This window comes from Orussus abietinus, unplaced genomic scaffold (genome assembly GCF_000612105.2).
Source record: "Orussus abietinus isolate OABI.00-Male unplaced genomic scaffold, Oabi_2.0 scaffold123, whole genome shotgun sequence".
Lineage (NCBI taxonomy): Eukaryota > Metazoa > Arthropoda > Insecta > Hymenoptera > Orussidae > Orussus > Orussus abietinus.
The window spans coordinates 1-14,380 of NW_019394324.1; the positions used below are offsets into that span (position 1 = coordinate 1).

A 14,380-nucleotide genomic window follows, 5' to 3' on the forward strand; every position below is an offset into this window, starting at 1 on the left:
GTCGCTCGATCCTTCCCGTGAATCTTTCAACTCATCTCTGATTTGGCAGAGATGAGTTGGCCCCTACCAGAAATTCGTTGCGCCGCCCTTGGGGGCAAAAAACGGTGAAAGATATCGTACGAAACCAGAGGGCAGCACACGATGCTATTGCGCGACTCTACCCGTGAGCAATCTCTGTCTAGATACTTATGGTCTAAGACATGCCTTGGATGTTACTTAAATTGCTTGAATTCGTCAACGTGAAGAAGTTCATGTATAAATTTGGTCGTTGAGTGAAAAGTTAAAACTTATGCCGTTGTAAAGTACAATTGAAACCATGGCAACAATTATGAATTTTATAGAGCAACATATTCGAGAAGAAGTTTTATGTCTGATATGGTTATTATACTTTTGGGAGCTGTACATCAGTTTACGACAGGTTATTAGATTTTATTTGATGCAACCACTTATAAAATCTCGGTCGACAAATCATACCGATTAACAGGGAATTTATACAATGATTAACACATATTACGTCACCAGAGATAATTGAAGTCATTAAAAATTATTGAATGTCTGCAATTAATGGTTTAAGTCATACGCAGGTTATTTTACTTATATCGATATATTTTTACTCAAGTTTGTTATTGCTAGAATAAATATGTTTACTTTTTGTTGCGCTCATCATATAGCCATAAAAAATGCAAATGATAGCGTGGAAAGTATGGGAGAATTTTATTTTGAAGAGAAGAATCATAATATGTGAGGAACAAAGCTGGAGAGATTTAATTCCAATACCAATGTGAATTATTATTTCAGAGACATCTAATGCAAAAACTAGTTGATTTACCAGAATCATTAGACTCCATTATGCCAAAGGATATATATACGAGCACACGCCTTTATGCTCTGGATAAGAATAGTTTTTCTATTATTAAGAACTTGTTTTCTACCGTTTTGACTACGGTATGGTATTAAAATAATTTTTATCCTTCATTGATACGTAAAAGATTATACAAATCTGACTATTCCTTCAAAGATAATTACTGTATAACTTATATAATTTAAGTTCCTTGCAATGTGTGATCTATCATATTTAGCAAGTTTACAGTTATTCTTAATATTAATTAAATTTGATTGACTTGCTAGGTTTTGATCTCGATGAATGCTTTCTTCTATATTTGGGAGAGGGGCATTGGCTTAGCAGAAAAAATTGGAATTGATAAATCAAATGAGATGTTTACGAGTACTTTGTGTATGCTCATTATAAATGCATTTACAACTTTAGTGTATTTCCCATTTGAAGTGTATCATACGTTTGTCTTGGAAGAGAAGCATGGATTTAACAAACAGGCAAGGATACTGGTACATTAGAACATTTTAAACAGAAATATTAATTATGTTATTATATTACAGACAGCATTATTCTTTGTAAAAGATCAAGCGAAGATGTTTGTGGTTACACAAGTTATTACATTGCCACTCATTTGTGGAATTATATGGATAGTTCAACATGGAGGAGACTATTTCTTCATGTATTTGTGGCTATTTACAACGGTTATCTCATTATTTATGCTAGTGATATATCCTGAAGTAATTGCACCTTTATTTGATAAGTACTCTCCATTACCCGAGGGTGAACTTAGAAAAAATATTGAAGCTCTTGCATTATCGTTGGATTTCCCATTGTATAAACTGTACGTAGTTGAAGGATCAGTGAGATCTTCGCACAGTAATGCGTATATGTATGGTTTTTACAAACATAAGAGAATCGTTCTCTTTGATACGCTTTTAAAGGAATATTACAAGCCCGATGAAAAGGACAATTTTAAAGTTAAGGGCTGTGAAACTAATGAAGTTCTTGCTGTTCTTGCACATGAGTTGGGACATTGGAAATTTAGTCATACTCTAAAAGGATTTATTGCATCTCAGGTATAAAAGAAATGAACAAAATTTAATAATCATTACTTTGATTTTATTATTAATTATCTGATTTTCAGCTGATGTTGATGGTCAACTTTGTAGTATTTGCGAAACTATTTCGTTACCGGCCAATGTACAGTGCTTTCGGTTTTATGGATAAGCAACCCATACTTATTGGCCTTATTATTGTGATGATGTACATCCTTATGCCTCTTAATACGGTAATATGAAATACTTTCTTCGTAATTTAACAATTTAATAGTGCTAAATCAGCGCAATTAGTTTCTGAAAATAATTTATTTTTATTTCATAGTTGATGGCATTCTTGCTAACAGTGAATGCTCGAAAGTATGAGTTCCAAGCAGATAAATTTGCAAAGACATTGGGTCGGGCTGAATCCTTGAAGCGAGCTCTAATAACGTTGCAAAAGGATAATCTAGGATATCCTTTATTCGACAAGTTGTATTCTGGTTGGCATCATAGCCATCCACCACTACTTGAAAGATTGGAGGCATTAAATAAAGAAGATTGATTATTATTCGGCAAAATATTCATACAAAACGCACAGAAACTGGTGTGTGTGTGTGTGTAAGCTCGCATATTATTTTCAAATAATATTTCTGAATGCATTTTATATTTGGATGGTTACGATTCGGAGTGAATGAACGAATAAAATTGGTGGTCGGACACGACCAATTATAAACATTGTGAGTAAAATGTCAATATTTGACGAATATTAACCGCTGAAAATACCAGCATTTACATTCATAATGTTTAAATTTAATAATAATTTGACGACTTTGATGTTGACTTTGAAATGCGTTAATTAAAATTAATTTCTTTGTGTTCGTTGAACAGTTCATTCTAATCTTATAATAGGTACTTAGTCGTTCAGGGATTTCTCGCACTACACATGGTAGCTTCATTTATTTTTATTTATGAAAACGAATTGTAGAAAAATTCATTGGATTACTCGGCTGCATTCTCTTAGGAAATAATTCTCTCCCAAGATCTTTTCTCTGGAAAACAAACTTTCGTGGGAGTTTTGCACCTACCTTTTGAGGATTTGTAGATGAGAGCCTCTCGGTGTGCTTCATTGAAGTTCGTATACGTCAGTTGGTCAATTTATGGTTGATCAAGAAATGCAGGAGCGTTTCAGACAAGATCATGGGTCTCAAATCAATGCTACGTCTCTTTACAGTAATGTACATACTGCAGAACTAAACATTGCCCTCTGAAATCTGGCTTATCAATTTATCGATTGATTAATATGGTACCAATGAATCGGTGCATATGTGGAGAATATAGCTAAATGTTAGCCTGCAATTTTCAGATACTCTAGATATCCCTTTTCGTACTTAAAATTTGAGGCTTGGACCATCCGATAGTAGTGCGATATTTTAGTGGCGACGCCGTCATGGCGTTATTTACGTTCAAATATTCTATAAATGAATACTGAAGAAATGTTGATCCGTAGTTCAGTGAAAATTTGTTCACGGTTGCATTTTGCATTTACATAATTCTAAAACTAAAGTGCCGAATACATATTTAAGTTCCGTACAGAGTGCTAGTAAACAAAAATGTTGACAAAGCTGCATTGATTTTTACGTCATCTATGAGTATTGTCAGATTTACTCAACTTCATATTTTATACAAGTGACGAAAAAGTGACTCAACACTTTGTACTTACCTTCAGGGCTGTAAGAAGTTGAAGTATCGGTAGTTTGTAAGTTTCTTATTTTGGATTCAATGCTAAAGTCTGTAATGAAATGGATGTAAATGTTACATAAATACATAATTATATTGGTGCTTAGAAAGACCTTTGGTATGATTCAATTATTTTGTATTTTAATAGTTTAATAAATGAAAAGACTACTTTATTTACTTGAGAATTGCAGAAGCTTACTCTTTCATCTGTAAATAAATATCTATTAATTTATGTATGATCAGTTCAACGTGAAAAGTTACCGATAAGTTGTTATATCAGTAATGATGTAATTTATTATATCATAATTTGTTCTAATGTATAACTGAAGAATTTGGTTACGTGAATGAGGGTAAGTACATTCATAGAAGCACTTTTTATAAAATACCTCAACTGCTTTTTATTTCTTCATTTTATATTTTGGATACATTAGAGAACGAATATACATTTGTTTCCAGTAATCAAAATGAACAGCTCAGGGACTATGGAATTAATATGTCAAGTTTTAAGAATTTGTTGCCGAACCATGATTTATTCGTCAACGACATTAAGCCCACGTGAAACTTTAACATGATTTAGGACAGAGATCTAGCCTTTTTACATACGTACATGCGATTGCGTTTATTGCACTGTGACTTAAAGAAGTGGCCTTGAAAGTGGTGAGAAATCTCTTCCTTTGGACACAATTTTAAAATATACAATTTACACACAGTTTCGCTTCCGATAGATCATTTCGCGTCTCCCGAACTGTTCACTATATACATAATAAAAATGAATATCTACATTGGTCGTGCTCCGTGCGGTTCTAAGAGTATAGGGAAAAAGTTACCATACGCTGCAAGTAATATGTTTGTACACGCGAATAAGTAGACATCATCGTTATGCCGTTAAAAACCAAAAGGAAAAGAAATCACTACCAGTCCTGACGAATTTTCTACCGATCGATGTCACGACTTTTTACCCTGCTTTATAACAAGTTTACTTCAACAAGTGAAGAGCTACGTATGATCACAATGCACACCTGGAGGGAATACGGGGTTAGACGTTGCGGTCTACAAATTCTTTGGTACGTAGCACTTTCCCATATCATACTCTTAGAGGCAACTATGTATACTGGGGATTAGAACAAAGGTTAGGTAAAACATGAGCATTTAAGTAGACATGGACGTTCTCGCAAGAAATGGTTCCAACAATTTCGAAGAGCGGAAAGGCGTATGTATGTATATATACATCTTATTGCATGGGTTTGTCCGTAACGTATACTCGGCCTCGTCGACCATACAATGATCAGAGTCTTTACAGCAAGTAACGAATAAATACGAAATAATCCTTATTAAATACTAGTAATCATTCGAGAGCGTACCAAGGACTGTCTGGATTTTGTTCTTCGTGTTTAATACCTGTTTCTCTTTCGCATGCTTCGTGCAACCATGGTGAGAGGTACACTTACTTCTTAACCACGTTCGACAACTTGAATGCAGCAAGACAGCCAGCTGTACATGTTTATAACATTGGGCATATAATTTCATAAAAAAATTGTTCGATTATTCACACGTTCAGCTGTTTGAAATAGTGTCTACAACACGTTGTCATGAAGGAGGGCGGAGCGTCAACGTTGCGCAGTAGTTTCTCCTCGTACTCCGTCAGTCTTTTCAATGATACCTGATATTCGCGATCAAACGCACCTAAACACAATTTAACAAGCACTTATAACATTTGCCGTAGTTGGCATTACCCGGAGTATGTGACATTTCTTACCCTGATCTATGTTACTTCGACCAAGCACTGTGAATGCTAGGAACAAAATGTCTCGATAAATAGAAAAAGGAGCTTCCGTTTGATTTTTGTTTCTTTCTAAGGCCACTCTTTTTATGGGTTTTGTCAAATCGTTGAGTCGTACGTGTGATATCACTGACTGCATCATTCTGTAACATGTATGAAAAAATGTAACATTATATCTTTCGCATGGGAGCCAAATCTGTTCATCTCATCTGAAACATTACTAGAGGTGAATCGTTTTGAATGATTGAAGTCATTCTTCCTAGTGCAATTGTTATTGAATATTATTTGACGCGTGGCAACCGCTGGCGAGGTTTGACTTTTCTTACGTTCGGTCTTCTGCAGCACTTCGCCACTGAAGGTACATCGGTAATCGATCCATATGAAGTTTTTCGTTGTCCCACATTGTCCTTACGCCTACCAGGCCAGAATTACACTGCAATTCTTTTTCTTGTTCATTGTGTAACCAAAGATCAGGAAGGTGGCTGCTCATGTTGATTCTTTCAAAATACCACATTAAGTTCCAGTACACGATTGGGTGTTCCTGGATGAATCTATGTTTGGTGAGGCATGAGTCGCCTTCTTGACTGAGAACGTTCTCTAATTCCTTTCTTAAAACAAGAGGATTTAGATAAGGGACGGTAATAGGTTCGTCTAATTCTCTAGGCTGATCCGAGAGCTCGATTAAAGCTCCCGTCAGGGGATCGTTGCCCTTTTCACCTTCTTGGCGCCTAGGAGATAAAATGAAGTGTTAAAAATTTCACAATTATCGGGTTAGATATTGCCGTCACGACTCTACTAAATATTGACGTAGAAAATAAAATTATAAGTAACAAGAATGCCCTTCCGTTAACGCACCTATAATCCAATATCGTGACCGTTAAGAGAGGTACAGTAGCCTTGTCACAAAATTGGCATACTGTATTTAAATTAGAATCTTCAGGTTGCCAGCCAGCCATTATCTCTTCGTCGTAAAGAATTGTTAGACAATGATGGCATCTGCTAGCCGTCGAAAGCACAAGTTCAACAGCTAAGCGTTCTTCTAGGTCTCTTGAACCTTTTGGGTATAAGCTGTCCGATAGTTCGTACAAGGAGCCTAAATCAGCGCTTGCATCACCTAAAGGTGTACGAAGTAATGTATTTACATGTTAATTTGACGTTGATCGTAATCGATGTCACGTTCATAAAAATGTGTAAGGCGTACCGGACATTCTGCAAGGTATCTCATTGCGGTCCTGTTGAGACCCATCCGTGAGTGAATCTAACGATTCATGAGACACACCGTACGCCAATCGCTGTTCACGTTCTTTCAATTTAACAGGAGTGCTAGTTGCTGAAATGGCTTCCTTTATTTCATCGAATTTCTTTACGACAGTTGTAGCAGCTGATTTCAAACTATTTAAGCCACCCAGAATAAGTTCGTTGGATTTTTTTCCAGTTAAACTTGAAGGGCTGTAATTTAATATTTAATTAAATGATAACGTTAAATAATTTATATAAAAGAGGGCAAGAATGACAAGAGGCGGAGATGGCGCGTTAATACCTTACATTTGGTACTAATTATGAGGAATTTGCCATTATTAATAATAACCTACGGCAAACATAGATTTCAAGATAAAACTCCATGATTGGTGGGCAACATTTTTTAAGTGGTTAATCCTTTTGTTATGTTTATACGAATTAATACAATTTAGAACATACCTGATATAACTGGAGAGGCTAAGGGATTCGATGAGTTGATTAGATGATAATAATTCCTTATTTTTGGCAAACGCCAGTCCTCCGGTAGAATACCGTCTAAGTTAATATGTAAACAAATACATACACATGCAAAATAATAGAAAGTAAAAAAAAGTGTCAAGCTCAAACTATAACTAAAAATTTGTAAATATTAACAAAATAATTATAACATGACGCAGTAAATCAAAATGAAGCTTTAGTCAGTTTAGCGTTTCACGAGCACACTCTCGTTGCTTTAGTTGGAGATCTTTTGGTTCTTTAATTGCCCAGTATCTTTTTGCTTTAAATATGAGCTTACCCGAAACTGAGCTTGAGACTCGATCCTAGACTAGATAAACTAGATGTCACGCTGTCTTTATTTTGTGCCCAGAGACTGCTGATTTCTACTCTTTCCCTCTCTCTTTCTTGCTCTCCTTGTTGAGCAACGGAATGAGGCATTGTTTCACTTCTTTGCAAATGACCACCAATTCCACCTGCCTCTTCGACAGCTTGATGAAACGTTGCACTTCGGGGTAAAATATTGCTGGAAACATAATGCAGGATGACTATTTGAAGAATAAAAAACAATTTCGTATTGAAACTTTATTTTTTGTTTTTTAATTTATTCCGAGGTCAAAGCTATTTATTAAAACAATATACTATACTTTCTTAACTAAAACGTCAATGTTTAATAAGTTTCAAAAAAATTGATTTCTACCTTCTGAATAAAAGAGGGCCTCCAGGTCGTTCTTCGACAGTATTATTCACTACTGTTAAAGTACTTGTTGAACAAGTCGAATCATTTTCTTCAGAAGGAGAAACGATTGGCGTTTCATCATTGATTAATGCACCCAAAGGATCGTTTTCTGTTACTGGAGTTCGAACAGGACTTTTCAACGGTGATTCAATGCTTCGAATTAATCTGAAAAATAACATAATCCCTAATTATAAGTTTTATACTGTTTAAAAGAGAAAAATTTGGTTTTGTACACGATTATGCCGATTCATTTTGAAATAACGAACTAAAATGTCACCTGGGATTAGTAGGGGATCTGTCGAGTGCTTCCGGCTGGGATGTACTTAAGATTGCTTGATCTTTCACAATACTATTTTGACGAAGAAATTTGCTTTTCATTTCGACTAAACCAAAAGCTGGTAAATCTGGGACGGAACTGCCCTTTAGTGCTATTGACAGAAAATTTACAATTATAAGAACTAAAGTAATTGAAGATGAATATAACTATTAGGTTTATATTTACGTTCTCTCTGGATACTTTCCGTGTCTTGAGAGTGAGCACTATCCAAGCTGGATCGTGAAATGGCATGTTCTAAGCCTTGAATTTTCTCGTCGGATCGAAGTAAGTCCATATTGTTGCTCAATCTCCTTCTAGCACTTCTTTTTCCAGCCTTTTTAAATAAAGCCGCTCCAACAATAACGTTACGTAATTTATTCCACATTAACTGACCCGAATTTGTCATATCCGAAGGCCACGTTGCTTCGAGGACAGCCTAATGTCGATAAGAAAAATAGCAACAAATTGTATATTATTTAATTTCCCTGCTAATTAAATACACAATACTAGTCACGTAAATATGTAATAAGTACTGTGCAATTATTCCAACAGAGTTATACCTTATTATAAAATCCATATGTTAGGGCATTTGGCTGTACGCCGCTTCGTTTCATGTGAAATAGTAATTTAACAGCCAGAACTGGTTGTCCGTACATACCACATAATTGCATCATGGCTCTGTAACAAACCTACAAAAACACAGGTATTATGAATAATGATTCAACATTTAATGCAGATCGCACAACTTACCTCTTCCATTGGATCCAATCTTAGTTTTTGCATTTTAACGAGCAATTCATACGCTTGATGTAGAATAGCAGCCGGTTGGTTGGATACTTGGAGCATAGCTGGTAAGTGTAAAAACCAGAGGCTATAGCACGTACCAAGCAAACATCTGCCCCATCTATCTGGCATAGCAGCCTGAAATAATAATTCAGTACAGCGGCAATAGGCAAAACGTAACTTCGTTATTCATTAAATAATTTCCACTGTGATTGCACTTTCACTTTAAAAAGCGGTCATTAAATTAGACTATTTGGTTCTCTAGGTTATTCTTATTGTACTATTGCATGTACTTAGTTTTGTGATTAGTTTCTCAAAATTTAATCGATCTGAAAAAAAATCTCAATTTACTTGTTTTCGGGCCATTCTCTGAGCTACTTTAATTTCGTGCTTTGTCCTGCGAGCCATGGGACTGCCAGGAACCATACTGAAGGCACTCAAGGCTGGATTCTTTAAGTAGATATTTTTTTGGGGTCTCATTAAATCAGGATTTAATTTGAATGTCTTGTATACTACTGGCGGTTGATTGGTTCCTCCTTCAGGTGGAGGTATAAAGACTGTTCGTTCGCTATGCTGAGACTCATCCAATTCTAGTAACGTAACTAGAGAAAAATGTATTCATTAAAATAAAAATAATATTTAAAATAAGTATTACAAAATGATACAATTAGATGGTTTAAGTTCGTACCATTTTCCTCTTCTACACGTTCCGTACATTCATCAAAAAACGCTAGGCCTGCCATGTCCATATCTGACACAAAACTTCTTTCTTCAATAAATCTGTAAATAATGTCAGTAAATTGTTACCCACTTATAAAATTGCAATTACACCAGGGAATTAGGCGATCCTAATATTTCGTATTCTGGCGATATTAATCACCTAATGAACATCTGGGTTCGGACGAGCATGCTGTAGAATTTAGCGTGGGTTTTATCACGACTTCTTAAAAATGCCTGTATATTGAAAAGACTTGTTGGATCTGTTGATCCAACAGTAGGTGCTTTCGTAATTGGTAACAAATAAGCTCGATAGCCTTTGAGTATTAATGCTGTGAAACGAAGAAAAGCATCCTGTATTTCAAGCTCCAGTGCTTGTTCCCTCTGCTTCTGTTGGAACTCTTTGTCAACACTAAAATCTTCATCGTTCTTTTCTAAAATATATAATTTCATAAGAAAAGTACGTTTATTGTTAAATTATATTTCATCAAATAAATACGGACCTTTTTGAGAATAAGACTTTCCCAGAGAAATTAATTTAGAGTACAGAAGTTCTAAACGATTCCTAAGCATTCTGGCTGCTTTCTTCGGTAAAAGTTTTACGTTCAAGTATTTTTTATCATCACAAATCGCAATATTATTTGTATCTAGATTGACACAATTGACATCAGACGGCGGATCATAGAGATCAAAGAATCGTGAATCGACTCCGATTAAGAATGGTAGCGGTGCATGCAGTACCTAATTGCATGTTAAAAATGTCATTATTGAAAATTGATTGTTTTTAAAATAAATATTTTTAAAATATGATATAATAAAAACTGACCTCTGCCAATCCCAATGGACATAATGGAATATAAGGGCATTGCCATTTAAATGGAAACAAAATCATAGCGATAGCTTCGCTCACAGAAGTCAGTACATCTGGTCGTAAGGAATGCACTAATATTTTCTGCTCCGTCAATATGAGTAACAATATCAACAAGCAATTGTCTGGTCCAAGATTAATTAGCAGTTGTTTAAAACTAGCTCCAGATCTGGGCAAAGCCAAGTCTTCGGGTTGCGTCAAGATCAATCTATCCACAGCACTAAGTTGTACGAGAATTCTTGGTCTTTGTGGACTAGGAAATGGTATGTCACATAGAAAGTAAGAAATATACTTTTCTATCGGGACATTCTGTGGTTTTCCATTGATCATGCTATGCAAAAAGACAAGAAATTTCTCAAACGTTTCAAAGAATGGCCAGTGAGATAGGATACAGATCGACTTGCTAATGTTGAGTGACTGACTATTAGAGTCTGTATATTGTAGTTTTTCAAGTTGCACTGAGTTCAGCTTTTTTAAAATATTAGAATTTCTTGAACCAGTCATGTTATCTGCCGTTGTCTCCATAGGGTTTATAATCTCATCTAAAATAAATACATTTTCTAATGAATAAAAGCATGGTGGAAAAATAATTAGTCGAGTTAAGTGTTAAAGTCAGTTGCTCTATAGTATTATAGAGCTTAATTGGAATGGAATAAATAGAAAACTTCATACCGCCATTAGCATTCTTCATTGTATCATCTTCGCTGTGCTCATTCTGTATACAATTTGGAATGTTAGTGTCTGGGATAATTTCTTCATAGAAAGTGATGGCGGACCCATATATTTTTTGAGCTGCATCCGCAACAGTTAAAACAAACGTAGAAAAGACGGGTTTCGGTTTCGAAGCCATTTTTGGCCAACATTCAATAGTGGCCCCCATTGGAAGGCAAAACATAGCCACTGAATTAGGAAACCCAAAACTATCGTAATCAGTATTTGGATATTTATACAGTATAGCTGGCTTGAATGATATAAGATTTGCACGATTCATTGATTTCTTGTAGCATAAAAACACATCACTCCCAAGCATGCCCTTATTCAGATTCTTTCCAATAACACAAAAAGCATGTGGTGGGGTTTCACCTTTATTTGTTAAAATGACACATATGTCAGTGACAACTAATGAGTTACAAGGCATCTTTGGATTCGCCCGTCTGTATGTCACAAAAATTTTAGATGTGGAATTATTAACATTTGCGACATGTCCAGTCGGTGTTTCTAAAACCATTTTTGCATCTTTCATTATATGTTCCTTTCCTTCGTATATGACACCTGGAAGAGACATTTATAAACCAGAGATAAAAATGATATGAAGAATGTTAGTATGGATGCAGAAATTATACCAATATCAACTAATGGTGGTTTATCTCGTCCTCTTCTGTAGCATAAATAGCATTCATTTGTTCTCAAACTTCCATGATTTAAGTCGGCGGGCAAGCCTGATACCGTGTACTCCAATACTGTGTAGCCTTCGGGACATTGTTCGCCAAGAGCAGGAAATATTACAGCTAGATCCGTAATAGGAGCTTGCATGTTCATATCCTTTAGATGTGTCCCTTCTTGACACCAGTCTTCCAATTCGTTACTATTTTCATTTTCTTGGCTATCGTCATCGTCTTGGCCAGGTAGCCCAGCGATCACAAAGTAATCAGCTACTCTTCGTTCATCCATCCTGAATTAGTTATTTGGACAGAATTTAACACAAAACTTTATCGTCAAGGTTGAAATATCTTGGACTCGTTAATCCTTCTCAGCATAGTCTCTTTGCATTGGTGAACTTATGACAGTGCATTGACCGATATTTAAACACATGGCACTGTATTCGTCATTTAATGTAGCACGTCCACTTGATGCATCACTTCGATATCACAAATATTATTCTCAATTCTTTGAGTAATGAATCATTAGTAATTTGTTAGAATAGAATGTTCAATAATATTTTAAAAAAGATAACTTCCTTTGCTTCGTCATCAATTACGGTATGGTTTATTTATAAGCTTTATTCATGAATTTAATATATCATACTTTGTTACTTTCTATGTATTCTGTTAAACAATATGGGTTACACGTACTAATTATTATATAAGGAAAGTTGGTATACTGTTTAAGTAATACTTTTTTCTGCAGCGACCATTTAAATCAAAACATTATCTGTCGCACTTATTTTAGCTCGTTAGATATAAAAATAAAATTCGATAGTATCCCAATCATGATATACATGTCAAATGGAACGTAGCTTTAGACACACTGCAGAATATCAAAATAAACAGACGAAACAAAATCAACGTAAACCAAAATCAAGGCATCGATTTAAATTAATCACCCACAAATGACAGATATCTCAGCACGTAGTTGTATGAATATTTACGTGTGTGTATACGTATAACTTTTTTTTATCCACGTACATATATATTAATTTAATATATTATCACATTACTTCCTTCATACCGTAAACGTAAATCATTGTAAATATTACCTATATAGAGTAGCTTAGTAATTTTCTAGGCACACGAATCACTGCGTAAAGAAAATAGCTTATCGATGTTCCTGTTCCACGGAATAATCCTTCATTAGGACCACACTGGGGTTATGCATGAAACGAGTTCCTTGTTTAAGAAAAACACTTAAAGAAATGTTAGGTTAGAATGTCACACACCGCGGAACTTTGGGGGAATCGTATCACGTCTTGGCATCCCCATTAGACAATCAACGAGTTTAGGGTCTACTTCTTGTCCGTACTCTCGTTAATGCACTAAAATAGACTCAATTCGCTTTTCTAGTATCGCAACGTGTGGTTGAGTTAAAAATAATAGAAAAATTCTTGTTTCGTGGACGGCCATGTTTCTGGGCGGCAAAATGGCCGCCAGGGCAAGGTTTAATTTAAAAAAGAAATCCACTTGCCATTCGGGCTCTCCTGACTCTTAGATGACCTAATAATTATAGAAATATTGATAAGAATTTTAGTTGTAAATATTCACTTCTGAGTTTCAGCAACTGGAGTCTTTTATTAATTTTGAGTTTTAATATGCAATTTAGCAGGAATCAGAAATTGGAGCTACTCGGTCGGTAAACAGGGCACTCAATTTTTATTAAAATAAGAAAGGAAGTCAAGTTTCAGACATATTGGAATTTAATCTAATTTGGTTTAAAATGTAATATATTGGGTACACATTATACTATAATGAAAATACACGTTATCGGTAGAAAATAGATTTGCTAATTATGTATGTACGCTTGGTTTTTCTATTTAGCAGAGATGCTCATCTCTGTATTTAGAATAACTTTCCTCGAGAGAATTCCATTTTATCGACGGTGCTAAAATGCGGTAGTTGACGGTGGTGGCTTATCTGCGCTTACCGACACTGCTCACTTTTGATAGTAAGGGAAGAACACTCGTGGCGCCCTCTTTGACTTTACCCTTCACTTACCTTATTTATTTTATCCGCAAATGATACCAGCAAAATTACAACGTGGGTGCCCAAGAGTTGAGTTATACTTTATATACAATTCTTTACAAGCTACGGAAATTAATAAAAAAAATGATGAATGTTCCCTAGGGAAAACAAAACCTAGATGGAAGGAGATACCCAATAACATAGCTTGACGTAGTCAGTATGACGTCAGGTGTAACGTGTGTATCGCAAGTTCAAATTCTGAAGGAAGGCAAGGGTGGGTACGGTTTTTTACGCAATTTTTTTTCGCCACGTTTTACAGTTCATAGCAATCGCACAAAACACATTGCAGTTATGTAATTCTTTATTATGGTTTCAGGTTTTCATTATTTGTTTTACCGTCCATAAGGTGATTTTAATAATTAATGTGATAGTAATTAAA

At 35.2% G+C, this 14,380-nt stretch overlaps 2 protein-coding genes across 3 annotated transcripts; one reads left to right on the plus strand and one right to left on the minus strand.

The window, feature by feature from the left end:
- The first annotated feature begins 208 nt into the window (after positions 1–208).
- Positions 209–3,782, plus strand: LOC105695883 (CAAX prenyl protease 1 homolog). Its single transcript, XM_012417889.2, has 6 exons — positions 209–418; positions 799–945; positions 1,129–1,332; positions 1,396–1,911; positions 1,980–2,123; positions 2,216–3,782. The coding sequence occupies exons 1-6, from the start codon at positions 317–319 to the stop codon at positions 2,432–2,434; spliced, it is 1,332 nt and encodes a 443-aa protein (XP_012273312.1). The 5' UTR covers positions 209–316; the 3' UTR covers positions 2,435–3,782.
- Positions 3,783–3,987: 205 nt separating this feature from the next.
- LOC105695874 (DENN domain-containing protein 4C) lies at positions 3,988–13,387 on the minus strand. Of its 2 annotated transcripts, XM_012417872.2 has the most exons (19): positions 11,890–12,217; positions 11,219–11,818; positions 10,505–11,088; positions 10,182–10,419; positions 9,842–10,112; positions 9,650–9,741; positions 9,313–9,563; positions 8,929–9,099; positions 8,739–8,867; positions 8,365–8,614; positions 8,140–8,290; positions 7,824–8,027; positions 7,425–7,649; positions 7,088–7,183; positions 6,591–6,838; positions 6,245–6,503; positions 5,716–6,117; positions 5,366–5,532; positions 3,988–5,292 (listed from the first exon to the last, which is right to left on the minus strand). In XM_012417872.2, exons 1-19 carry the CDS (start codon positions 12,215–12,217, stop codon positions 5,156–5,158), a joined length of 4,803 nt encoding a protein of 1,600 aa, XP_012273295.1. In that variant the 3' UTR covers positions 3,988–5,155. The 2 variants fall into 2 exon arrangements, with proteins under 2 accessions (XP_012273295.1, XP_012273297.1); XM_012417874.1 differs by lacking the exon at positions 7,088–7,183 and having other exon boundaries at positions 11,890–13,387.
- Positions 13,388–14,380: the final 993 nt, after the last annotated feature.